General features: G+C 36.5%; 1 protein-coding gene across 6 annotated transcripts; it reads left to right on the top strand.

The window, feature by feature from the left end:
* The first annotated feature begins 527 nt into the window (after positions 1 to 527).
* Positions 528 to 24,083, top strand: ALG12 (homolog of asparagine-linked glycosylation 12). 6 transcript variants are annotated; one of them, XM_077379058.1, is made up of 21 exons: positions 542 to 695; positions 794 to 879; positions 2,267 to 2,308; positions 2,427 to 2,472; positions 3,831 to 3,917; positions 5,761 to 5,816; positions 7,523 to 7,640; positions 11,048 to 11,106; positions 11,871 to 11,942; positions 13,853 to 13,916; positions 14,066 to 14,169; positions 15,262 to 15,333; positions 19,344 to 19,430; positions 19,526 to 19,593; positions 20,187 to 20,255; positions 20,338 to 20,420; positions 20,514 to 20,546; positions 21,741 to 21,840; positions 22,492 to 22,557; positions 23,339 to 23,432; positions 23,536 to 24,083. In XM_077379058.1, the coding sequence occupies exons 1-21, from the start codon at positions 635 to 637 to the stop codon at positions 23,614 to 23,616; spliced, it is 1,548 nt and encodes a 515-aa protein (XP_077235173.1). In that variant the 5' UTR covers positions 542 to 634; the 3' UTR covers positions 23,617 to 24,083. The 6 variants fall into 6 exon arrangements, 4 of the variants coding, with proteins under 4 accessions (XP_077235175.1, XP_077235176.1, XP_077235173.1 ...); XR_013250569.1 differs by lacking the exons at positions 23,339 to 23,432; positions 23,536 to 24,083 and adding an exon at positions 21,241 to 21,292 and having other exon boundaries at positions 541 to 695; positions 22,492 to 22,540; XM_077379059.1 differs by lacking the exon at positions 20,514 to 20,546.
* The last annotated feature ends 1,114 nt before the right edge of the window (positions 24,084 to 25,197 follow it).

The raw sequence follows: 25,197 nt of genomic DNA, 5'->3' as shown, positions 1-25,197 counted from the left end.
ATCCATTCAGTCGCCACTAATTGGTGGGTTAGAAATGTCCAATAGAGGCTTATTTTACACCAGAGCCCATCTACAGCGAAGCCTAAGAAATAAAAAGGGGTGGCACAAGGAATAAAAAGGGGCGGATATATCTTATTTGTTATTAATGAGACATATAAACAAAATTTAACCCTATCAAATTTGTTTCTGTGAATAAATTGTTGCTTTTCATTTTCCACCGTTCATTTAACGGCCACAAATTGGGAGAGTTAGAATCGTTTTATATCGTTTCATGAGAGTGGATTTTGACGCATGGCCCATCCATAACAAGGTCTGATAGATAATAGGTTTGGATCCAGGGGGCCCACACTCGTACTTCTGCCGCTGTGCTACTCTTCCTTTTACTTATATCTAGATAGTTCAGGCGATGAAAGTTGATATTACCACCCCGCAATCTCTGTGGGACCAATGAGCTGATGTATGCACAAGATCAATAGCTTCGATCACTTACATGTGGGCCAAGTGTATGGTCGGTGGTCCCCACTCGGTCCCTCATTCGTGCATCGAAAACTGGTAAAATTTATTAGGCATCTTAGCACACAACAAGCACGTCTCTCTCTCTCTCTCTCTCTCTCTCTCACTCTCACTCTCTCCGATGGCACCGGAAAAACCAGAGCCCTCAAATCGTAAATCTTCGAAATTTTTCGAGCTTTATGGTGAGAATATCATTCTCTTACCCTCACTCTTTCCATATAATCTATCTCATGGGGTCTGAAACCTCGTTTGATTTCATGGTTTTTTATGAATTATCCAGGTTGGGATTTGCTACTGGGATCTATTACCACGTTTTATGTTTTCATGGTTCCATACACAAAGGTCGAAGAGAGCTTCAATGTTCAGGTATACTTTTAAACAATTTCTTTGCAAAAATTCTGTTGCTTTTGGGTTCTATGTGGCCGCTGTTTCTTTTTAGGGCATCAATCTCATAATAAGAATCACATTCGGCTGAAAATTTCACTCCCAAGGATCCTGTTTTGAATTTTCTTATAGTTTTTTTGGAGATACATCAGGAAGGGAATTCTGCAATCATACTATGTCAATTCTTCGAAAATACTTGTTTTTGTGGTTGTTCTTGTTGTTTTTCCCCCTTTTTTTTATAACTCATCTTTGAGACTATGGTCTTTGATTTGGATTTTTGTTGTTGTTGTTGTTGTTGTTAGTACAGCGCCTATATAATTCATTCCTGGAACTATGACTTCTCTTAGGTCCTGTTTGGATTGCATGAATTTTATGGAAAAGTTTTTCTAAAATCTCCTAATTTTTTAACACACACAAAAAAAACATAACTTGAACCAACACTGTTCAATTTTAATTTAGAGGCACCTTGAATTTATTATGATATAGCTTTAAATTAATCATAATCATATTATTTCCCCCTAAATAGAGGAAAGAGATTTTTTTCGTGAGAATTTTTTTTCTTGCAATCCAAACATGGCCTTAGGGCACGTTTGGCTACTCCAAGTGGTGAGAGAGGAGTTGGGCAGGTGAAGTGGCTAAAAAATCAGGAAACTAGTGTCTTCCAAGTGGTGAGAAGTTGCTAAAATCCGGAAACAAAAACTCTGCTCAAGATAGGATCGACTTTTTTCTTGGTTTTTAGCCACTTCTCACCCTCATATCAATTGTGCCCTCCCAAATCTCTCTCCTCCAACCCACCCTACACTCTCTCACCACTTGGAGACACTAATTTATCATGGAAAAAGAAAATCCTGGTTGCCAGACATGTCCTTATAGATTCTCACTTGTAATGCTTTTGTTTAGAACAATGGCACCCGAGATCCATTTCTTGCTTGAGGTCCCACTGTACACGGGGCCCATTTTTTGGTGATTGGGGCCATTTAACTGGTGGGCCACACAAGTCTCTGCGGAACTTACAGCTCCCAATGGCAAGTTGATGACCCCAACTGATCGGCCACGGTCTGCTAATGGAATGGACAGTTTTTATGGAACTGCCTTTTGATCAGGTGGCTAGAATCTTCCATTCGTTCTGTGTTTCTTGGTGGCCCACTAGATCAATATTCTTTATCACCACACAGATCTGTCATGCGTGAGGTTCCACCCGTGGGCTAAAAATGGCAAAATGGATGTGATGTGTCGATGCACAGTAGCAGTGCTCATTGCTTCTGCTTCCATTATTTCTGCTTTAGATTTCTTACATTTGTTTAGTTCTGGCCCTACAACTAACTTGTGTCTTCTGTTTTTATTTTGTCATTATTGCTGCTCACTTAAGGCAATGCATGATATTCTTTATCATCGCCATCATCTAGCAAAGGCAAGTTCAGCCCTATACCTCCTGGATCCATTGTGTATACCTTTTTAAAATATATTTGGTTGTATGGCATATGAGGTTTGATAAAATGGAGTTTGTTAATGGTTTTTTTTAATCACAGTATGACCATTTGGATTTTCCAGGAGTTGTCTCTCGTACTTTCGTAGGTGAGTATTATGTACTTCCACAGATGCAGATTTAGTGTTGCTTGTGTACATGCATGCTTTCTACTTTCATCTATATAGATATGGATTCTCTGTCCTTTTGAAATCTATTTCTGCTTACACTTATTCCAGAGCTATCTTCATATTTTAAATAACACTATTGTACAGATAAATACTCCGGTTGAAGTTATTGGTTATTGGTGTTGTTCTTGTAAATCCTTGGTGATTGAGCCTTCTCCAAGTTACTTAACATGTGGATGCTCTTAAGCGTGATGATGTGTGTTCACATCTTATTCCTGAATTGTGGCATGGATATTAGAGACTTTTGAACTTTTTGGTAAATTTTTTCTATTGCTTACTTCTGGGATCTTACCCAAATTGAAGTTGATTCAGGATGTGTTACTGGTAGTTTATCTTTTGCAAGGGTAATGCTGTAAAATGTGTTGCTAGAGGGGTCATTTTGTAATTTATACTAGTCTCTAATAGAAAGAGGTCATATCGGGAGAATCCTCGTAGAAAGTTTTTCCCATGGCATTTTCCTCCTCTCTTCTTCTCATCCTCTTCTTTTTCTCCCCTTGTTTTCTTCCACAAAATCTAAGTAGATGATGGATCTATGACCTCTTCACTTTACATAGCTTGCTAGGAAAAACTTACTAATACAAGTGCTCAACTAGAAGGTGCCATTAAGCATATCTACCTATAAAGAAAAATAGGTGTCATTAACCAACCTGCGATCATTTTTTTATTTGTGGGACGTGTCATATTCTTTTCCAGTGCAATTTTCTCCCCCGTTAGGAGTTGTACTGTTTTTTTATTTAGGAAGGATGATTTGCTAGAAATGATCCACACAGAGGAACCCAACTAGAACCAGGATTAGAGCCGGGTAGATTCCATTTACCTTCTTCATGATTTTTTTCTAAAGGATTCATTTAGCCGACCCCAACTAGTTTGGGACAAAGGCTTTGTTGAGTTGAGTTGATTTGCCAGATTTATATGATAGATGGGGAAAGGTAATGATAGAATTGGGTTGCTCTAGATAGATAGTTAGAGGCACACTAATGGACAACAAAGACTTTTCCATTATATGCTCTACCATTCAAAATAAAAAAGATTATGTGCTCTGAGCTTTATTTATACTATCATCACTTATGACACGTAAATTTGTTGTCTGATCTGTTCACAGTTGGCTGCAGTTGGCTGTGTTTAGACTTTCAGATATACTTTCTCACGGTCAATGTGTTGCTTTGAAGGAACTTGAATGACTCATTGTAATAGGAGATAAAATTTTGTAGATGGCCAAGTTCATTTTTTATAAACCAGGTTTCAGTAAGGTTGCAATGACTTATTTTGCTCCCTTGCAGGTGCCATTGTTATCTCGTTGTTGGCATCGCCAATTACGTTAATAATGCATATATTACAGCTGCCAAAGCTTTATGGTCTTTTTGCAGGTTAGTTCTTTAGAACTATTGACAAGCTCCTTAAAAACTGTCGTCTTTATGATTTTTTTCTTCTCATTGGTATTAAATGAATGTTGCTATATGTACTGGAATTAACTGTTTAAGATGCATCATAGGTATTACTTTCCTGTGAACTGTACTGTTTGGTTAAAAAAGGAAGTTGTCTCTGGGAATATCTTCTAGATCTCTGCTGTAATCATTTATGCCTAGAAGCTTGCAATACTCATGTTGAATATCCTGACAGTTGCAAAAGCTAATTTAGTTGATTTCATTGTAATGTATGGTCATTCCGGGTTGGCTCATTGAGTTTTTACATGACTTAGCTTCATTGGTAACAGCTAGACTGATAGAAGTTTACTGATGCAAGTAAAAAATTGCACTGAAGTTTAACATGAATTTTCTTGGTGCTTGGTGTGTGTGAGGTACTTACCATGAAATGTGAGATGGGAAATATTGAACTAGTGTAGGATGGAGTGTATACCTGTATTGCAAAGCATTATTACCATTCTTGGTAATGTCATATATAGAAAGCATGTCAGTGGCCAATCAATGCAATTGGTTTCCTATAATTCTTGTCCCCATAAAAGGAGTCAAGTTTGAAGTTATGCTTTTATCAGTGAATCTACTCTGTGGTACATCTTCATGAGCAAGGAAAATTCCTGTGTATGTAACTAATATTTCCAGGTCTATCATGAAAATATGTACGAGTTATGCAGCTAGCAATGTGTTCACTGAGAACCAAAAAGCATAACTTCAAACTCGACTCCTTTTATGGGGACATGAATGATAGGAAACCATTGCATTGATTGGCCACTGACATGCTTTCTATATATGAGCATTTGTCTAGAATGGTACCCATCCTATAGGGAATGAAAATGATGATTCTGAATATGGAGGACATTGACTTGTACAAATATAAGTATCTTGCTGTTGGCATATTGGATGTAAAATGTGGAAAAGATGAAATCCTGTTTGGTATATTAGACATGATTACATGAACTTCAAATGCAAAATGGCTAATGTACTTGTTCTTGTGCTCATTTTCATGCAGCTGAGATGTGTTACTTTAGCTTAACTTTAATGTAAGCTCTTCATGATTTCCTCTTCTTCCTTTTTTTTTGAATGATTTCCTCATCTTCAACAACCAAGAGTCCTTTATCTTATGGGATTCTTCTATTGCTAGCCAACAATCTTGTCTGTCTATTTTACGGTTCCAAAAAAAAAAAAAAAAACTTCCGGTCTACTTTGAATGACTTCATCTAATGGTGGTACTTTTCATTATGTTGTTGACCCATGATTGCTTTTCCATTATTATTGTCATCCTCAAAATGCTCACTCTTGGTGTTGCCAAGTTCACATGCTTTATATTTATCTTGTTTCTTGTTTTATATTTATCCATTTCTTGTTTTATATTTATATCAAGCAGTGCTACCATTGCATTCTTTCTACTACAACCTCTTAAATAGAGCAATTCAATTTTATTTTATTTATGAATGGTACAAATTTCCATTAAAAAAAGACCGAGATGGTCAGGTACAAATGAGGAAAAAAATATATATTACGTCAAAAAAAAAAAAATAGAGCAATACAATGTCTATAATTGATTAGATTATCTGGCAAATCATTCATCCAATAGTTGCTACCGGCTGATGGTCCATCTGTTTTTCTTCATATTTTGTACTAAATGGTACTAAGTAGGATATTGGATTGTTTTATTTAATGGAATATCCGTTTTGCATAGATCAACACTTGGCATCCATTTTTATATCATTACTTTGGTGTTCCTTTAACCTTCAAATCATATGATTAATACCTATTTTTTCCCCTTGTCTAGTTCGTCTTGTGTTAGGTTGTCTCATATTGTCGACATTACGTTTTCTTCGTAGTCAGGTATGATTTTGAATTTTGGTTTGTGAATTTATCAACACATAATGCGATTGTGTTCATTCAAATAGTTGTTGTCTTAGCTTCCAATTCATATGTTTGGTTTACATGAAGACTTCGATCCTTATTATTGCCCTTTTCTTAAATTTCAATTGTTTATATTTTTGGAGCATCAATACTGTTAATTCCTTGCAGAGTATAGGTTATAACTTCAAGAGACATTCTTCATAAGGAATGATCTTATGCTCCATTTTTTCCTTTTGGCATCTTCTGGCCTTTCTAATGATATAGAAATCTCTATGGATCATATTCAAAGAACTTAAAGTTTGAAAGCTCTAAATAGATGGGACATGTCCTTTCACAAACATATGTTATCAAGTATTTGTGCATGGGCTGAGTGGTGATAAGTGAAAAGTGTGTGGAATTTTTTGTTGCGGGTGCACAAGTGTTGGAACATTCAGCTGAGAAATGAATGCTTTATAGGTGTTGTCTACTAGATCTCCCCTCTTCTTTTTGCAATGCTTTAAAGTTTAGTAGTTCTGTTCCTAGTAGAGATGGTGTGTAAGCTCTTCCTCATCTCAACCATGTGGGCACCGTAGTTATCTATTCTGTTCCGATGAGCATTCCCTAATTGGAACGTTTCAATGTTCCATTCTAGAAAATTTGTAACGAGTGGTGGATTTATTAAATGGGAAAATTATTTTAAAATTAAGAAACATTAGGAAAAATAAGAACTATTACATCAACCAAATTTAACAAAAAGACCTAAATTTTACTAAAAACATCTGCCAAATCATGGTGAGACTAATTAATAGTACAGAACTCAATAACACTCACAATCACTAGTCACAATTCAATAATACAAAATTCCAAAAAATATTAGAACCAAGAAATAATCGAGTCTGAATTGTATTTTGACAATCTCGGTCCTTTTTTCAATAAAATTGGCTACCATTATCGGAAAAAAAAAAAATCAAGTCTGAATTGTTCATTGTGTTCTCCCAAATATCTCTGCACTCATCTCCTGCTCGTAAGTTGTATCATCATACTCGATCAACTGATACCCCTCATCATCACCAACAGCAGCGGTACCATCATTGCTGTTGTCCTTGTCTTCCACATCTGCAGCAACAATAGGTTGTTCATCTTGTTTCCAACCTAAACCCTTTGTGGTGAAAAGCGTAGGCTCTACCTCCTAGTTTATCATAACATCAAGGTTTTCTATGCTGATGGGGTTGCTAGGAGTTGATTTCATCTTTAAAGCTAGTGGCTGATTTCACCTTTAAAGGCTCATTACAAAATATTGGAATTCTAATTACTATACTTTAAAGTGCGAGTCTTGACACAAGTGAACATTAATTGAAAGCACATAAAGAGGAACATATACATTTCTCAAAATTTCAAGATGTAGTGAACAACCACGAAATCATCCAATCTCGGGTGTTCGTTTGGGACAGCTTGTCCCAATGTTTCTGATGTATTGTTCTTTCTGCTTTAAGAACCAGTCTTCCGTTATTGCTCAAAAACTAAAAAGTAAAAGGAAAAAGAAAAGAGATAAAAGGACTATCATGAACACAAGCATCTGCAAATGTGTAAATGTAAGGCATTTTTCCTTGCATTCATCAGATTCACTCATTTTCTGTCAATCTTTTATTTTTGTTATTGATCCATATGATAGAAATACTGACCAGAACTATGTTATATTTGTACAGGTTAGAAGGGAATTTGGCTACCAAGTTGAGGCTTTCTTTGTAATACTAACATCTTTTCAGTTTCATTTACTGTTCTATTGCACACGTCCTCTTCCTAATATACTAGCATTGGGTTTAGGTGATTACCTTTTGCAGAGACACTCTTCATTCCTGGATCATTGCATTTACTTTACTATGATTAATATGTATGATATATTTGTTATCTTTCTATTTTTATGTGATACTTTGTCTGACAATTAACTTTTTAACCTGTTATAAAGCTTACAAGGTCAAATTTGGTTCCTAATTTTATATTGAAGGCACGAAGTTGGTGACAAATTAAGTCCCTTTGGCGTACAAACCTTTTATGAGTTAAGCACTTGTGCAAATTTATCAACTTGTGATCATTTTTTTTCCATTGTTGGGGAGTGTATGAACTTCTGATTTGAGACTAATATCATTTTCTACTAGATGACCTTGCAACTCATGAGAAATATGCTCACCACCATTATCAGATCTACAGATTTTGATAGTGGTCTTAAACTGGTTCTAGATCATCTAATGGAAGATCTTAATAATGTTAGGTACCTCATCTTTAGTTTTCATAACATATATCCAGGTAACTCGGGAGAAATCATCAATAAAAGGTACAGAATATCTATATCCAAACATAGAAACTAAAGGGGATGGTCTCACACAATTGAATGCACAATCAAGGAAGGAATCACTTTTATTGATACTTGGAGAAAAATTACTTGTACAATGCTTGGAAATTTGACACGTCTCACATTGCAAGTTGCAACTCTTATATTATTCAAAGACGGTCTTTTTTTTTGGAAATTATTGATGGGGACCAAGCAAAAGAATATGTTCAATCGAGAATGCCAGGAACAGAATTACCACCGTGTGGACCCTTAGCATTTGTTCTCCTAAGAGAATCCTTTCCCAGAACCCGATCTATGTAATTCTAGATCTGAACTCAACCCTCTAAAGTCTTTGTTGTTCAATCTGCATCCTTATATCCTCAACCCTAGGAGTGATGGGCTGATGCCTGATAGTGGTCTACTTCTTCCCACTAATTCCATAGAATTCCATAGTATTCTTCAATAGACATATCACCCTGAGTTAGGTTGGCAATCTTTTGATGCAACTGATGAACCTGAGCAATGTCATGTTTGTAATAAGTAGTCTTGGCTGCAATGTCCCAAAGACATGGTTGTCAGATATTCTGACCCCAAATTTCAAAGGTGGGATTACCCACTTTTGGTTCTTTGATCCGGCTTATTGATGTATCCTTACTTAGATTTGCTCCCAATGAACGTCGTTGCCAACTACGACCATTCAAGGTAATCAAGCCTAGCGTTTGTAATTTGTACTCCTAGGTGTACCATGTGACTACTTCTCTCCCAGATGATTCTTCTTCTGATAGTCCAACCTCACAAAGAATAGTGCAGCCCCCTTCAAATCTCATCTAAACCTCTCTGGATCACTCCCATTTGATTCCTTATTGTTAAAGTATAAAAGATTAAATAGCTCCATCTCCAACGGCTTAAGCATTTAGAGAAATTGGTAGTTTCACATGGTATCAGAGCCAAAGGTCCTGAGTCCAAACCTCCTTGATGTCAAAAATCCACATGCAACGGTCAACCCAAAAGTGGGGCCACATGTGCCACATGTGGGTGAACCCAAAGAAAGAGGGGCCACGCATGAGGGGGAGTGTTAAAAGTATAAAAGATTAAATAACACCTTCTCCAACAGCTTAAGTTTTTGGACTCATTGGTAGTTTCACACTTGTAACAAAAAAAAAGAGATGAGGATCCCTTGGGTTTGCCTAAAAAAAATATATCCAGGAGGGAAATCAAATCAAAATACTTTATCATATCCCTCTAATTCACGATTTTTTAGAGACTCAAATCTTCATAAATCTCACATAACTCAATCAAAGAATCAATTAAGAATCATGTAAATTACTTCTTTGGTCGGACTCGGATGTACTCAGATTTTCATATTTCTTTCAAATCTGATAGAAGATGAGCTGTATGGCTGATGATGTCAGCCGTATGTCAGCCATACGGCCTGGGGAGATGAATCTAGGTCCCTTACTTTACAATGTTTTATCTTGTAGTTTATTTGGAGTCGAGCGTTTGAAAGATCTAGAGATCTGGTTCCCTCGGATCTAGATCTGCTCTAATACTATGTAGAAATGCTGGATATACACGGAAAGTCAGAGGATGAGAAGGAGAAGAAAAGAATTTAATGGGGATGGAAGTTCCACAATTCGTGTTGCTTAACCTCTTTTATTATTAACTTAACTGAGTTTATACTATATATGACTAAAATACCCTTTATACAAAAATATATGATAAAACGACCCTATTTCAACTGCTAGCAGGTATTCAGATTGAGTAACTGGTTTTTAAAGGTCAACAGAACACAAAAGCAGTGAACTTTTAGTAGAGGTGGGTTTGTTTACCTTTTTTTTTTTAAATGGAGGTTGTTTACCTCTATGATACTACATCAAGTTGTGTAATGATGTTTTATGGTCTTATGTAATGTTCTTTCGTGCAACTTGGTTATCGATGTTATTGTTATCATGTTTGCTACCAGCTTTTGCTGATGGAAAGCAACCTTGTAAGCAGTTGTTGAATTGATTCTCGAAAGAGGTCTTCATCATGGAGATGGGTGTTTCTATTTTCTAGTCTAAGAGAATTTGATGAGGAAGAATGAGTGGTGTTTTAGTTAGTGAGGATGTTTTGTATGTAGAGAGCACACATGAATGGCTCGAGAATCTGGTTTCCTTTTTCTTTTGTTTCTTTCGAACTTTGATGTTCTTAAGTTTTGCATTTCTTTATTTCCCAGTTGCTTTTGGGGTTCTTTGTAACCTATCATTGCTGTTCATGGTTATCATTGCAAGGGGGTGGGGGAAAGTAAGATTATTTTAAGCTGGGTCTTGGTTGGGGAGAGGGGGGTGAGAAGGTCATCAAGGATGCTGCTCTCTTAGACATTGTTATTGGAATTTAGACTCCCTTGACATTCATATGTGTTTGTTCTACTTTCTATAGAGTGAACAAAGAGGTTCCACTTGCCATTCAAGAAAAAAAGGAGGTTCCACTTTGAGAATGAGATCACGATTTTACTTAAATGAAAAGAAAAAGAAAATATCCAATTTGAGAAAATTCTTACCTTGCCGTGGAACCATTTTCTTGAGATCTAATCTAATTTTGAAAATTTTCTCTTAGAAAATGTTATAATATTCTCAATTTGTCACTTCTTATTAACTTGGAAATTCATATCAATGACATCACATTTTATTTCTGTCTTACATTTTTGTTTTTAATTATTTTACCTAGTCAAACTTTACATAACTCAGCTTGAGTCATTCAAATTTTTTGGCTAACCAAGTCTGTGTCCCTCTTTCCCAAGATTGCAGTAACCTTCATTTCTAAATTTGATGCGTTGAACAGGATTACCTCACCATTAACCACATAATATTTCCAAGTTTTATTTTATCATGGCTGCAACTGATATTATCTTATCCATATGCAGTCAACTTGGCATATGCCTTTTGGTTCAAGGGTAGTTTTTTGGCAACTTTAAGATGTTTGGTATGTATATTTTCATCATAGAAATTCAGCTTTTGAATTAGGCATTGCTCTATCTATTTGCGAATCAGGTCCCATTTTCTGGGCATGTTAGTTCTAGAACTGCATCTTAGTTAATGACATCCCCACAGGCTGTAAAGCAAATGGGAGCCGTGAGTTCTTAAATGTGTCCTACTGCTGATTGTGAATAGTTATTCCCTGAGATGTATGTTGGATCCTGATACCCTGATATGTATGTTGGATCGGGAATTCTAACTTCTGGCAAGTTCTTTATACGCTTAACTATTTATGGTACAATATCAGTATAATACAGCTGGGAACAAAAGGGCAAAATCATGGCTTTTATCATGCTACCCACAAGTTCTTATTGCACATTGTGCAAGGGGGGGAAATCATAACTCTTGATGTTCTGCCAGCACATTCTTTTGTTTTTCAAACACTTTTTTTTAATGTGGCCCACTTTCATTTTTTTTAATGGCATGAGCCTACATTTTTAATGAGCCTATTTCATTTATTCTGTTTTGTGATTCAACTTACCGGCTACCCCAAGTAGTTCTATATTTTGGCGTAAACATCGGAGTCCTTGTATTGCTGATGTCATCTTTGATATTTGCATCTGATGCTTTATATTTGTGTTAATTGTGGCAAGTAAGAATGACTTCTTTGTGTAAATATGTGAATCATGTATAATGAGTGCCTATATATCAGTTCCATATTTTTATTTGTCACGGCAATTATCTCATAGTTCTTTGTTTTCTGAATGACAGACTTTCGCCACAGTAGTATTTCGATGCGATACATTGTTACTTTTGGGTCCCATCGGCTTAGCCCTTTTGCTGGTATGTCACCTGTTCAATAATTGCCTGGAAATTTCTGTTTATATCATTCAAACAGTCCACTGTGAGATTGAATTAAAATTTATACGATTGAAATTTCTACTACTTGTAGAAGTGGGGCTTCTTCTATTCTTTGTGAGATAATACGAATGAAATTTCTACTGCTTGTAAGTATTATGATATACGATTGAAATTTCTGCTGCTTGTAAATATTATGATATACAATTGAAAATTCTACTGCTTGGAATCATCCAAAGCTTATGCATGCTTAGGAACTCTTAATTAGTACTTTGTGAGATATTGCTTGCTGGGGTTCAGTGTAAGGAATTAGAGGTGAAGCATGCTGTTCTTGGTCCAAACATGAGACCAAGTCATGTTTTTTTTTTTTTTTTTTCAATTTGCAATTCAGAAGGAAATGTTGATTATAAGTGGAAACTGGATTCCTTTTGATTACATATAATAAGCGTACTATTTGTTAACATATGAAACACCTGAGTAGCAACTACAGAGTAGAGGTAGGAAATCTAAAAATAAGCAGAGCAGACTCAGATCTGGAGCTGGCAAGAGGACTGTTTTAAAGCAAGCTGATCAGTCTCCTACTGCTCAGAAAATTATTTCTAGATCAGCACCTTAGTAGTCTTTACAATCCAGTTGTACTAGATCTTTGTTATATACACACACTATTGACTTATGAATTTCTGCAGAAAGCTTTCTATCATTATTTTACTTACTGTAGAAGTTAGTAGTATGCGCCGTAGTCACAATTATTTATGTCAGGAAATTCTAGGGAATGGTGTATCTCTGGGTTTTTTTTTGTTAATTTTGGCTTTATAGTTTATATCTGGAAAAACTAACAAATAAAATAAGGTTTGTGGCCCTTGGCGTCTTGCTTTCAAGATTGACGAGGTCAGGGATTTGGTTGCTGCTTTTAGGCCTGTGCTCAAGCATACACGCAGATTGGGCAACGATCTTGCGGATGTGTTAGCAAAGGCCGGCGTGGATCGTGCTTCGGTGCTTCTCCATTTTACTCCGCCGTTGTAATTTTTGGATTTTTTGGCCCTCCTTTGGGTGGGGCCTTTTTGCATTGTCATTGTAGATTTCAGGGACATCTTGTCCCTCTGTACTCTCTCTGATTTAATGCATTTTTTATTATCTTCTCAAAATATTTAAAAATATTAAATTTTAAAACAAAATTTAGAACAACAATTAGTATCGTGAATTTATCCCGATATTTTCTTGATTTTTTCCGTTAAAAATTAAAATATGAAGTTATCTCTATGACTTTTTCAAAATCTCAGTATTTTATCAAAAAGTCGTCAAATATCGCGATATTTTCGAAAATGTCGGAGATATTTCTCACTATAGTGCACTGTATATGGAGTGTATTTTTTTGTCTGCCTTCCAGCCTCTTGTATAAATGTGTTAATACCTACAGAGTCTTGCCACTACATCCAACGGTGATTGGATCAGTACTTGTGGATTCTTGTGAACCTATTTGAGATCATGACAACTTCAAATTGAAACAAATACTTGTTCTAGGTTAAGTGGTCATGTAAAGTGCCTTTCTTAATGATGATGCTTGTTTTGTTTCTATGATATTGACAATTAAGCTATGCAAGTTACTTCTCATGAATATGGACTATATTTGTACTTTCTGGTGCATTTTATCTTTTACTTTGAATTTTGTTCGTATTAATGTATATTAATTTAACCGTGTACTATATAAACCTCAGTATGCTCAGGGACTTAAAGTTCTGTATCTTTCGTATTATGTCATAGGAACATGTCCATTTCCACGTAGTCAGGCTATATGTATATGACCAAGTTGGTTTTTAATCTTTGAAATTTTTGTCTTTGAAATTTTGTCAAGATAAATACCCATGCTTTTTAATCTTTGAATTTTTTGTTTACAGACCAAATCGGTTTCACTCTGGGAAGCAATAAAATGCTGCATCAGCGCAGCTGTTATGGGCATAGGTGGGTATGCTGTTTTCCATTCTTACTGATTGGTTAATCCTTTGTTCTTGGACATGCTAGACATACCAATTTATTTTTTCTTATACTGTTTTTTTCTTATTATATAATTTTCGAAATAATATTCACTAATAATATGTGGATTGATGCAGGTGTTTCTGTGCTAGTAGATACGATTATGTGGCAGAAAATAGTGTGGCCTGAGTTCGAAGTTTTCTGGTTTAACTCTGTTCAAAATCGAAGTTCTGAATGGGGCGTATCCTTTATAGAAGTGCATAAGCTAATGATTATCAAAAATATCTTATGTGATGCACTGATGTGTTATTCTGTATTTGTGCCTGTCTAGATGCATCATGTGAATGGTTTTGCCTCTAAGTGTGTGGATGTAGGTTTGCGGTTGTGTGAGTGAAACGTACTGTATGCGTGTGTGAGAGTGTTTGTGGGAGATTCTTGTGTGTCGGTCTCATTCAAACTGTTGACTCACATTTAATGTGCCCATGTTACATGATTCTTCTCAATGGACGAATTACCCGTGTCAGACGTGTCTTGGATTCCAAAACTTCGGGATTCTTGTATCTGTTTTTTTTTCTTCTGAATACTACCACCATAACTTTACAATTAATGAATGTTTTGAGCTTTATCCTTCCTTAACGTGAAAATAAAGCATTATGACTACTTAACCTATTCAAATTTTAAAGATATGACTTGTTATAACTTTATTATTATGTAAAAAAAATCAAATTTGAGAATTTATTGAACTATTTTGGAAAATCTACAAATCTTTCTTTTTGAGGTTTACTGAATCCGACACTTGATATCCGTGTCGGATTCCGACACTCGAACCCGTAATGATGCAACATAGAATGCGGTTGATATAAATATTGTGTTATCCTTTTCCATATCCAGCCCTGATTATCTTTTAGCCACGATGTATATGAAATCTTAACTATCATTCGTGTTTCACATGGTTACTGGATTTCCAGTATCTTCTCTTCGCTTGTTGACATGGACATTGTATTATGTCTCCAAGCTAACTGTGCTTGAAATCATTCATGTAATGACCACATTTTCCTTGGTGCATTGGAAAATCTGCACTCCATGGTGTGGTTTCTCTAATTCTAATATCCAATTTGAAGGATTTTGCTTGCAATCATAGTATAATCACTTGCATTCTCATCGTTGCATTTTTTATACAGTTTGATACATTTTCTTAATGGGGCTTTTGACACTCTGAGATATCCACTATAGTTTCTTCAAAAACTTCCATGCACACTTTTATTTTTTCCATTTTGATAATTTGCATAGAATAGATCTTACTTTTGTCTCTTTAACGTTTTTATCTACTCAGACACATGTTTTCTATTGGTACTTCACTTCCGCTCTCCCCCGCTCATTGCTTGCAGCATATCCTCTTTGTGTGGTGAGTTTAGGATTTGATGCAACTGCAATTTTATTTATTTATTGAATGGTAAAAAATGCAACTACAATTTTACATTAGTCATTCTTTCCGTCAAGTCCTTGTTCTTTCTTTAGTTATTTAAAGCGTCGCATACTTTCATGCACAAAACACCTGCATGGCTCCTGATGCTCATTGGAACCAGCTAGGGTTGAGAGAGAGAGAGAGAGAGAGAGAGAGAGAGAGAGAGAGAGAGCATAATGAGTGAAAGAGGTCCTTTTCCTTATTTTAACATGCACATCTAGAATTATTACAATGACTAAAATACCCTTAATGAGGGCTAAAGAATAGACCTAACATACATCACTCTATACACCTAATAACACTGCCTCTCACACTGATCATATATATCTGACATGTCTCACTTTGTACTAATTATCCTGAAGTGGAGCATACCCTACAACCTTAGAAAAATATCGGCCAACTGATGTGATGAGGGAACATAAGGAATCACCAGAGAGCCATCACGGAGCTTCTCCCTAACAAAGTGCACATCTACTTCAATGTGTTTGATTTGCCCCTGGAGAACAGAGTCAAAAGGAAATTTGGATAGCTGTTTTATTATCGTAATGAAAAGGCATAGGGCCACCAGTAAAAAATCCCAACTCAGAGAGATCAGAGAACAAAGCCATAGAAGTTCACATGCGTCATGTGATTCATCACTAGAAGTTCACATGCATCATGAGATTCATCGCTAGAAGTTCACATGCATCATGTAATTCATCGCCTTCGAGTCAATGACCCAACGAGAAGATGAGGGTGAGAAAGTTGTAGCAAAGGAGGATGAAAGTGAGGTACTTGGAAGCTCAACAATAGTAGAGGATGGAGGTCATGATGGATCGATAGTATGAGCCTGAGAGCCCAACTCACAACATATCATCTTGGCCATCTCAGCCATCAAGCAGCTAAGCGAGTCAAACAGTGCAGTGGACATGGTAGAGGATGAATCCGTAGTAGCTGTGTAAGTTGATGGGCGAGTAGGAGCTTAAGAGCATGTCGAAAGGTGAAATGGAATTCCACAGGGATACCATCGAGTTTATAACCATGGTTGTGCTCATGCCCAACCACTCCACAGTAAGAACAAGTGACAGAAGTCGGCTACGTCCACAACCTCCACAACCGCGATGAGGCCCTCTACGACAACTAGCAGGAGGATGGAGAATCCGATACAAATGCAGCACACTCCCGAGAAATCATGGGAGTGCTACACATTAAAGACCGACACTCCTCAGCAAAAAGAATACCATAAACATTACTAAGAGGAGGAAGTGGTTGGCATAGGATAAGAATCCTGTTTTGTTCATAGAAAGTTCAGCAAGAAATGTGTATCTGACGTCGCTCCTCAAATTTGGCAAGCTTAGCCATTTCTTCTTCCCCAAAGTTTGATAGAGGTCCATAATGAATGAGTTCCTCTCACATGCTCTCTAATGAGCTAAAATACTCCCTCTATAGATCGGTCCCCTTGCTTACACACTGCTATTACATGACTTAGTTGATAAACATTGTTAATTTGTTATAATATTCACCAAGGGCGAAGGTCGCAGCCAACTTGTCGAGCAATTGAGGGATCCAGAGTTAAGATCTGATGCAGTCCCCATCAAGATCCAGAATTTTAGAATTATCGGCATCCCACTTTTCAGCATCTAGAGTGCTTGCCTTGGGCCATGTAGTCCAAATGAAGAGCCCCATCTATATGCAACCTTTGACATAAAGGGTTATATTAATGGCCCATTGCTGATAGTTTGATGATGTAAGCTTAATGGCATTGATGGTTGGGTTATTTTCAGTTTCCATTTTCAGGAAAAAAACAGCTTCTTTTGATGCAAGAATCGTCACAATACTACAGATACAACTTTGTAGCTCAAACAAAGTGTACCAGCAGCTTTGTGGGTCAAAAACGACCCAAATGGAGGAGGAAGCCCTCATCAAACCCTTTTGGAGCATAAAAAAACCTGATTTGCATAAATCTGCTCATGCAAGTAGGAAAACCCTAAAACCCGTACCGCTGTCCATAAAAGCTTCAAAATGAGGAAAAAAATTGCAGATTTTAATGCAGGCTGGAAAAACGACTAATGGATGCAAACCCCTTCCATATTCACCTGAAAAGAAAGGGCTGACTTCAGTCCTTCTCTTGGCTGATGTCTGCAGTGAAAGACGAACAGAAATGGAGGAAAGGATATTAATCTAGAAGAGACTCTGACATAGTTTCAAAACTCTCCGTGTCATCGTGGACTCCTCCGAGTCTTTTATGTTGGCTGCATACTTGTCCAAGTCCACGTGTTTCCCTACAAAGTCAATCAAAAATCCTTTGACTTCTCTGAGTTATGAGCGCGTCAACTGAGTACCTATCCGCATTGTGCTGAGTCGACTAGGATTTGCTTTGGCTCCATTTTGACTCGCATCTGCATTTTGAAACATTGGGCTTTGATACCATGATGCTCGATGGAACTAGTTAGGATAGATGGAAAATAGAGATGGAGATGATGAGAGAGAGAGATAAAAGTGTGAATGAGCGAAAGGTGTAAAGAGCTCCCTTGCCTTATATTAACACATCTAGATTTATTACATTGACTAAAATACCCTTAGTGAGGGCCGAAGACTAGAACTAACATGCATACTCCACTCTCTATATGTACGCTTGACAACTCCAATCATTAATAAAAATTAGCTTGTAAAAATGTTTAATATTCATTTTTCAGTGTACTTAACAAGACATCTTCTTTAAAAAGGCTTCAGTTGAAATGCCTATTTGTTTACTCAGTGTAGTAATTACCACTGATTTGTGATCAATGGACACATTGTTGAGCGAAAAAAATAATTCCAAGTTTGCTTGGAACTTTCAGGGATGGTGTCACGTCTGTATGTTTTGTTATGGGTTTAGTCCGCCCGCACATATAAATGAGTAAATCTCATCCCTAATGCATCAATCATTACCAACTCGACATGTTTTTTAATGGAAAAGTTCCTGGTAGAATTGAATCTTATTGGAGCTTTTTCCATGCATGTCTTTGCTTGATTTGTTAGGTCCCCATCTTTTGTTTGTCAATTTCTTGTATCCATGTTTACCATATCATACTATATATGTATATCTATTTATGATGCATTGTTGAAAATTTAGTCATTTATATGATTTAGCAGCAAAGTAGTAACTGAGTTTTGGATTAAAGGGAGGAAGATTTTTGTGTTGATTGTTTGGTAGTTTAAAGGAGCCCTTTTAAAACTCTCGGAAGAGGCCGGCATGGAAGGTTTAGGTTAGGTTTGAGAGAGTCTTTGATTCCCCTCTTCAAGAGTTGTTCTACCTTGATTAAGTTCGTCTCGATGAGTATTTCTGAGGAAGCAATTGAGTGGATGAAATGATGAAGATCTTCATTAAAGCCTCAATTTCTTAGGCCTGGTTATCTTAGGCACTACTTCGAGGAAGTGGAGTAGTTGTATTGAATCTAATTCCCCTTAGCTTGAGAGATTCCAGTTTTTCGCTTTGGGTGATATCCCCTTTTGTACATGTACTTGTCCTCAGGCAATTTGGAGAGAAGAAGAATTCTTTTTGGTTGATTGGGAAGGAGGTTGTGGGAAATGGCTTTCGGTTGGGGTTGCCATGGGGTCTGTAGTTTTGTAAGGAGTGGTGGGAGTTGACACGTTGGATGAGCTATACCTTATCTTGATGTATTTATGATTACTTTTTACTTGTTTCTTTTGATGGCTCAGGAGCATGCTCCTCGCCATAATACTATGTAAATGCAAGGCGGGACCCCTGGTCCCCAATGTAATCTTCATGGTATAAATATAATTTGTCACTTTTCAAAAAAAAGTAACTATGTAAAAGCCTTGCTATCAAATATTTTGAGAATATGTTTTATTCTTGAAGATGCATGTTTTGTCACTGCCAATCGAAATAGCAATCAATTTCTTTAGCAAGGATAAGATGGTAAGACATAGTTTTGTACTTTTGTTGACCTTGTGCTTTTGTATTGCAGTTCGGGGTGTTGGTTGATAGGAGGATCTTACGGTACATGCTGCCAGTGTTCTCATTTGTTTTACTTTACTCGAAGCTTCCACACAAGGTCTTGCAAAACTGATTGCAATTTCAATTCAGTTGATTTGCTGGGATCTAATATTATTTTATTCCTACATGTGACCATGTTCTCTGATGCCACAGGAACTCCGTTTCATAATTAGTTCAATTCCTATCTTCAACGTATCGGCAGCTGTCTCAGCTAGCAGAATGTATGCTTTATATTTTGATGCTTATCATTTATTAATATTTCTAAGTTTTTTCTAGCAGATATCACGCATAAAATTAAGATTATTTTCTTAATATGGTCTATATTTTAACTTTTAGATCAGATACAATAACTTTACTATTTAGAAAATGAATGTAGGACATGTTACAGAAAACATAGGCAAGGGTGAAAAAATTTATCAGCAGTTGTACTGTTACTTTTTACTTTCTGCTAATCCCTGAGGCTTGTTTTGGTTTCATTCATGGAGCCATGTAACTAATGTTTGCAAATTTTGAATATTCAATGTGTTGAATACCTGTATCAGACTTGTTCTGAGTGTGTTGCTTTTACAGCTTATTAGCCTCAATAGTTTACGCACTATGAAAAGAAAATTGTCAACAGTGGAAATTTGTTTTTATTGTAAGGTTTCTGTAAATACCAAACTAACTGTAGTTGTTCTGAAGTAAGATATTCTGCACATAAGAAGCACAATTTTTTATGATTTTCGAAGAAATCTTGTGTTGGGATTTAACATCTCTTCTTTCTGTCTTGTTTAGTCATTATCATACTTAGCCTCTCGCACTTATGTATTTTCAGCTACAACAATAGGAAGAAGAGAATGTGGAATTGGATTTATCTCATCATGGTCGGGTCTCTTTTGGTCAGGTTGGATGAATCATCATTATCTAGAGAATAGAGATATAGCCTTTGTACTTTGTCACTTGTGCTCATGTTGTGATTATTGTAGTCTAGGATGCTCTATGATGACATTCATGGCGTCCTATGACAACTATCCAGGTGCTTATGCTCTAAAAGCTTTACATAAAATAGGTGAGTTTATTATCATTACTTTTTATGTGTTCTTCAGTCATGTTATATGTAGGGAATGAACTAATACACCATTGTGAATATACACATATGAAGGCATGGCTAAGATATACATGTCATTCGGAAAAGGTAAGCATGGTGAGATTGCAATTATCTTAAGTTTTGTGGGTGTACTTTGAACTTCTATTTTTATTCTCCCTTGCTGGTAAGTGTTATAATTAGTTTTAGGGGTTTTCTTGTGGAATCCCTCACAAAACATCAGAGAATTCCTTTATGTCCCCCTCATTAAGAGAATTGCATGGCTCCCCTTACTATATGTTAATACGTCCACATAAATTCCTCATGTAGATAACCAATATGAACTATTTTCTGTTCCTCCATGCTGCCCATTTCATTCTTGGGGAGTTCGAAAATGCCCTTGATTTTCCTTCCAGTTTATCTTCGTCTACTATCCCCTTTATTGCTTCTCTCCCTCTACCCATCTGGGCCATCTCTCCACCCCCTTGCATGAACGACATGAGACGACAATGCAAATGCAAGCCATTCAATGTGGATGAGCTGACCCATTTCTAAAAATCCATTACTGTGATGGAACCCAAAACATTAATCACGACAAAATTTTCTGTCCGAATTCCGATTTTATTTCAGAAATTCCATCCAGGATTGACCCAAAATCTCAATGAAGGTTATTGCCATGACCTTTTTTTCTTTTTACCAGATTTAGAGTCTTAGACCATTTTTATTTCAGAAATTCCAGGCAGAACCGACCCAAAAGTGCAGTGAAGGTTACCGTCATGACTTTGTTTTTTCTTCCTTTTTCCAGATTTTGTATATTTTGTTGGGGACTTTTTCAAGGAGAATGAGGGGTCTTTGAGGTATTTCACCCCTCAACTAATAGGAGAGCTAAAATCCATCAAAAACTTATCTTTTGTTGCTTTTGGGGTTTCTTTTGTTTCCAGAATCATAAACCAAGGTTGAAGACAATTTGTTTTGGGGAGATGATTTCCCCCCTCTCCTGTAGGATAATACACCCCCCTTTCAACTTGATTTGATGTCAAAAAACATTAAAGTCTGCCCTCAATGAATGTTAAAAGCAGGGTGTATTATCCTACACGGGGGGCGAAAAAATCATCTCCCTTTGTTTTGGTCCTTTTTAATGCTTTTTGTCAAAAATTTCTTTTACCACACTATTATACACATAGGGGCGTCTTTTTTGTCATTCATGAACTGAATCATGTTCTATTTTGAAACTATATTTGTTAGGGATATCACTAAATATGATGATGTTTATTTGACATAACTTGATAATGTTTATTTCAATAGGACATGACTCTAAAAATATGACGGATCAGTGGGTTCACATCGACTCCTTTGCAGCAATGAATGGAATTTCTCGTTTTTGTGAAAATAATTTTCCATGGAGGTAAGTCTATAATTTACTTGTTAGAGCAAATATCTTGTGTAAAATTCCAGTGACCATTTTAAGCAAAATAATAGAATGAATAAAACTGGTAATGGGATCTTACTGATACTGAATAAGAAATAGATGGGTTTGTTGTGAGTACTTGTTTTCACTGTTTAACTTCCCAAGATGTGGAAATCAAGTCAGCAATCAGTGGTAATTTTGCTTGCATTGTCTGGTATGCCATCTTGATATCTTTGTAAGTAAACATCCACATGTCAATGTCTTGCTAACGTGATGACCATGAAAGAAATGTGTGCTCCATTCAATGCTACTACTTATATGGAAATCAAGCAAGCAATGATCAGGAGGAACAAGTGATACAACCATGGTTTCTGCGCTAATTTATTAGCGATAATAGGAAACTAGGTAATGCATTTTACTTGTTTTAAAGATTTATGCGAAAGCCCATTTCCTAGACTCTGAACCCTGCGGACTAGAAAGTTGCTTGTCTATGATTACTATCGTTAATTTCTGCTGTTTGCTACTGTTGCATGGGGCAAGGCATAGTCACCCTTAAAAGTACGGTGCAATATGATTAAATTTATAGGTTTTAATACCAATTATCATGCATTTATATAGTAATTACCACGACATTCTCTATGAGTGCAGATATTCAAAAGAAGAAGGGATTACCATGGAAGAATTTCCCCGCAGAAATTTCACTTACCTTCTGAAGTAAGTTTAACACTGTCCACTCTCTACTATACTCAGTCTAGCTAACAAGACTTCAAAAAGTTCCTGCATCGGACAACTGATCGAACCATGTTAGCTTGGCCACACCCACTTTGGGAAAAATTTAAATTATCCCCTTTTCTTGTTTTAAGGTTGTAGAGTTGGTTCGCATCTGAAGACTTGTAGGGCTTTTTTGTTCTCCCCTTTTTTGTCTATGCATGATCTGCAATGTTCAAAAACTTGCTTAGTTCAGCCAGAAACTGTCGAAGTCTACAAAGTTTTCAGCGGCTTTGCCGATTCGATAAAACCAACTCCTTTTCTTTTACTCATTCAACATTTTTAAGTTTTTCCATTGGTTATTCAACTTGACTGAGTCAATGAATAACTCAGTGAGTTTACTTGCCCCAGTTTCATTTGGATCTTTAAACAGAAGGTGTGAGCACCAGAAATAATGGGGTATTGGGGTGAGCCACGGAAAGTTTCAGGCACAATAGAACACTCCAGATGTGACCACAGAGACAATAGATGCATAAATATTTATGGGTGTGTTAAGATTTCTTTAATATTTGCACGCATGTGTGTATATGTATCTATATACACACACACGCACACACAGATGCATACATACATACATACATATAGGCAGATTATGGATGCCTTCTTTTCGTTTTCCTTCATATCGATCAAAAAGAAAATGAAGCGCAAAAAAAAAACAAATCTTCTGTTAATTGATTACCATTTCTTTCATCAATGATTCTGACCCTTTTCTTGTATTATGTAACAGTGAGCACTCTGATATTGATGGATTCAAATGTTTATTTTCTGTAAATGGATTTTCAAGGGCTCGTCTTCAAATCAAATTCCCTCCAATCGTAATGGTAAAAGTGCTTCTTTCCATCTCATATCTTTCAGCCACCACATTAATTTATGGCTAGGAAGGTGAATACATGTTGATTCAGCTAACCATTACATGGCTAACAGTTGAAGGAGCCCAAAGTATTTGTTCATGGAAATATGAGAAACCAAGGCATTGCCAATTCTACATGGCCGGGCTGCCCTTGACTTTCAGGGCTTCATCCCAGTTTTCTAGAAGTTCGATATACTCAAAAGAGGTAACAATTGATAGTTTTTTTTTTTTTTTTGAGTGGAGAAGTTTTTATTTATATAAATACTCTTTAGATAGTTCAAGTATGAAACATGTCAAGGTGTTAAGAAGAAACACCTTGTCGCCCTGCCTAGTGGGCCTTAGGTACCTTGCACTTGGCCTTAGCATATAGTATGTTAGGGCGCCACACGAGTTTCTGAGTTTATCACTGAGGAAAAAGTGAAGGCCCGTGATACTAGGGTTGTCAATGGCCTTGGTAGCCCAGTGTTGAGCTAGGTTGTGGCCTTATTGTATACCCTCGAGATGGGTCTGGCCTTGATTTGTAACTTTATCAAATGTGGGTGGCTTAAATGCAATGCCAATGAATATTTATTAGCCCGATTTTTATTAAGGGAGATGATATCTGCACTCCATTGTCTTGAAATCGCTTAAACACTTTTCATATTGGTTTTTTTTATTGGCTTTTTTGGGAATTCTAACAGCCTATGAATAGGCATGGTTTTAAATTTCGACAGAAATTTCAGAATTTCGGTCGGGACCGAAATGAAATCGACCCAAAACCGAAATTTCTGAAATGTACCAAATTTCATAATTGAGAAATTAATATTATTTTAATGCTTTACCAAATTTTGACCGAAATTTCGTGATTTCGGCCGAATTTCGGTTTCGAGAAGGACCGAAATTTTGCCCGAAACCGAAATTTAAAACCTTGTGAATAGGTCCAAAAGGGTGGAAATATCTTGCATCAAAATTCACTCTCATTGGACAAATCTAACCCTCAAATTTATAGCCATGAATACAAACCATTGCTTACTTAGTAAACCACTATACATTTAACAACTACAAATTCGGAAGGGTTAGTCATTCGATGGGAGGGAATTTTGATTCATAGAGTAACAGTTAAATGGTTTGGATCATTGCAAAGATGATGTTTGGAGGATGACCTACCTAAGACGTAGCCCAACAAATGATCGGTTTGGAGGGTCCAACCTATTTACGTTGGTTGATCCGAACAAAAGGTTTGAATCTTCAAACAAAATGGGACCCCACTGTACTATAATACACAAGTTCGGAGGGAAGAATTATACTATTTTCAGTGGAGTAATGGCTGAATTTTATATTTGTATTCACTTGCACTGGATTTGAAGCTAGTGTGTTTCTTGCTTTCTTCCTCCAAAAAATCTTTTACTGCCTGACGAACGGGATAATGAAGAGCTATTCTATGTTGGTGGTCCCGGGAAAACATATAACCCACACCATGATCTTCTTATCTGCCACAGAGCACAGAGTGCCAATCTCCACAAATGCAAACAGAAAAAAACTGCGATTAGGGCCTAATCGATAATTTCGATTTCTATTAAGTGGGTTGCATGGGAGTTTTCAAAACTATTAGGGATGGATTTTTAAAATCTGGATTCTATAACCAAAATCCAAGCTGTTGGATTATAAGATCCTGGATTTTATCAATACAAACACTATTAATAGGCCAGATCCTGGATTTTATAATCCAGGATTTTAACCAAACGCCCCAAGAGAGA

Source organism: Tasmannia lanceolata, unplaced genomic scaffold, assembly GCF_043159265.1.
Source record: "Tasmannia lanceolata isolate RefF3 unplaced genomic scaffold, GAP_Taslan_0.1 ptg000005l, whole genome shotgun sequence".
Lineage (NCBI taxonomy): Eukaryota > Viridiplantae > Streptophyta > Magnoliopsida > Canellales > Winteraceae > Tasmannia > Tasmannia lanceolata.
The sequence above is the reverse complement of the archived record's forward strand: the minus strand, read 5'-3'. Positions and strand labels throughout refer to the sequence as shown.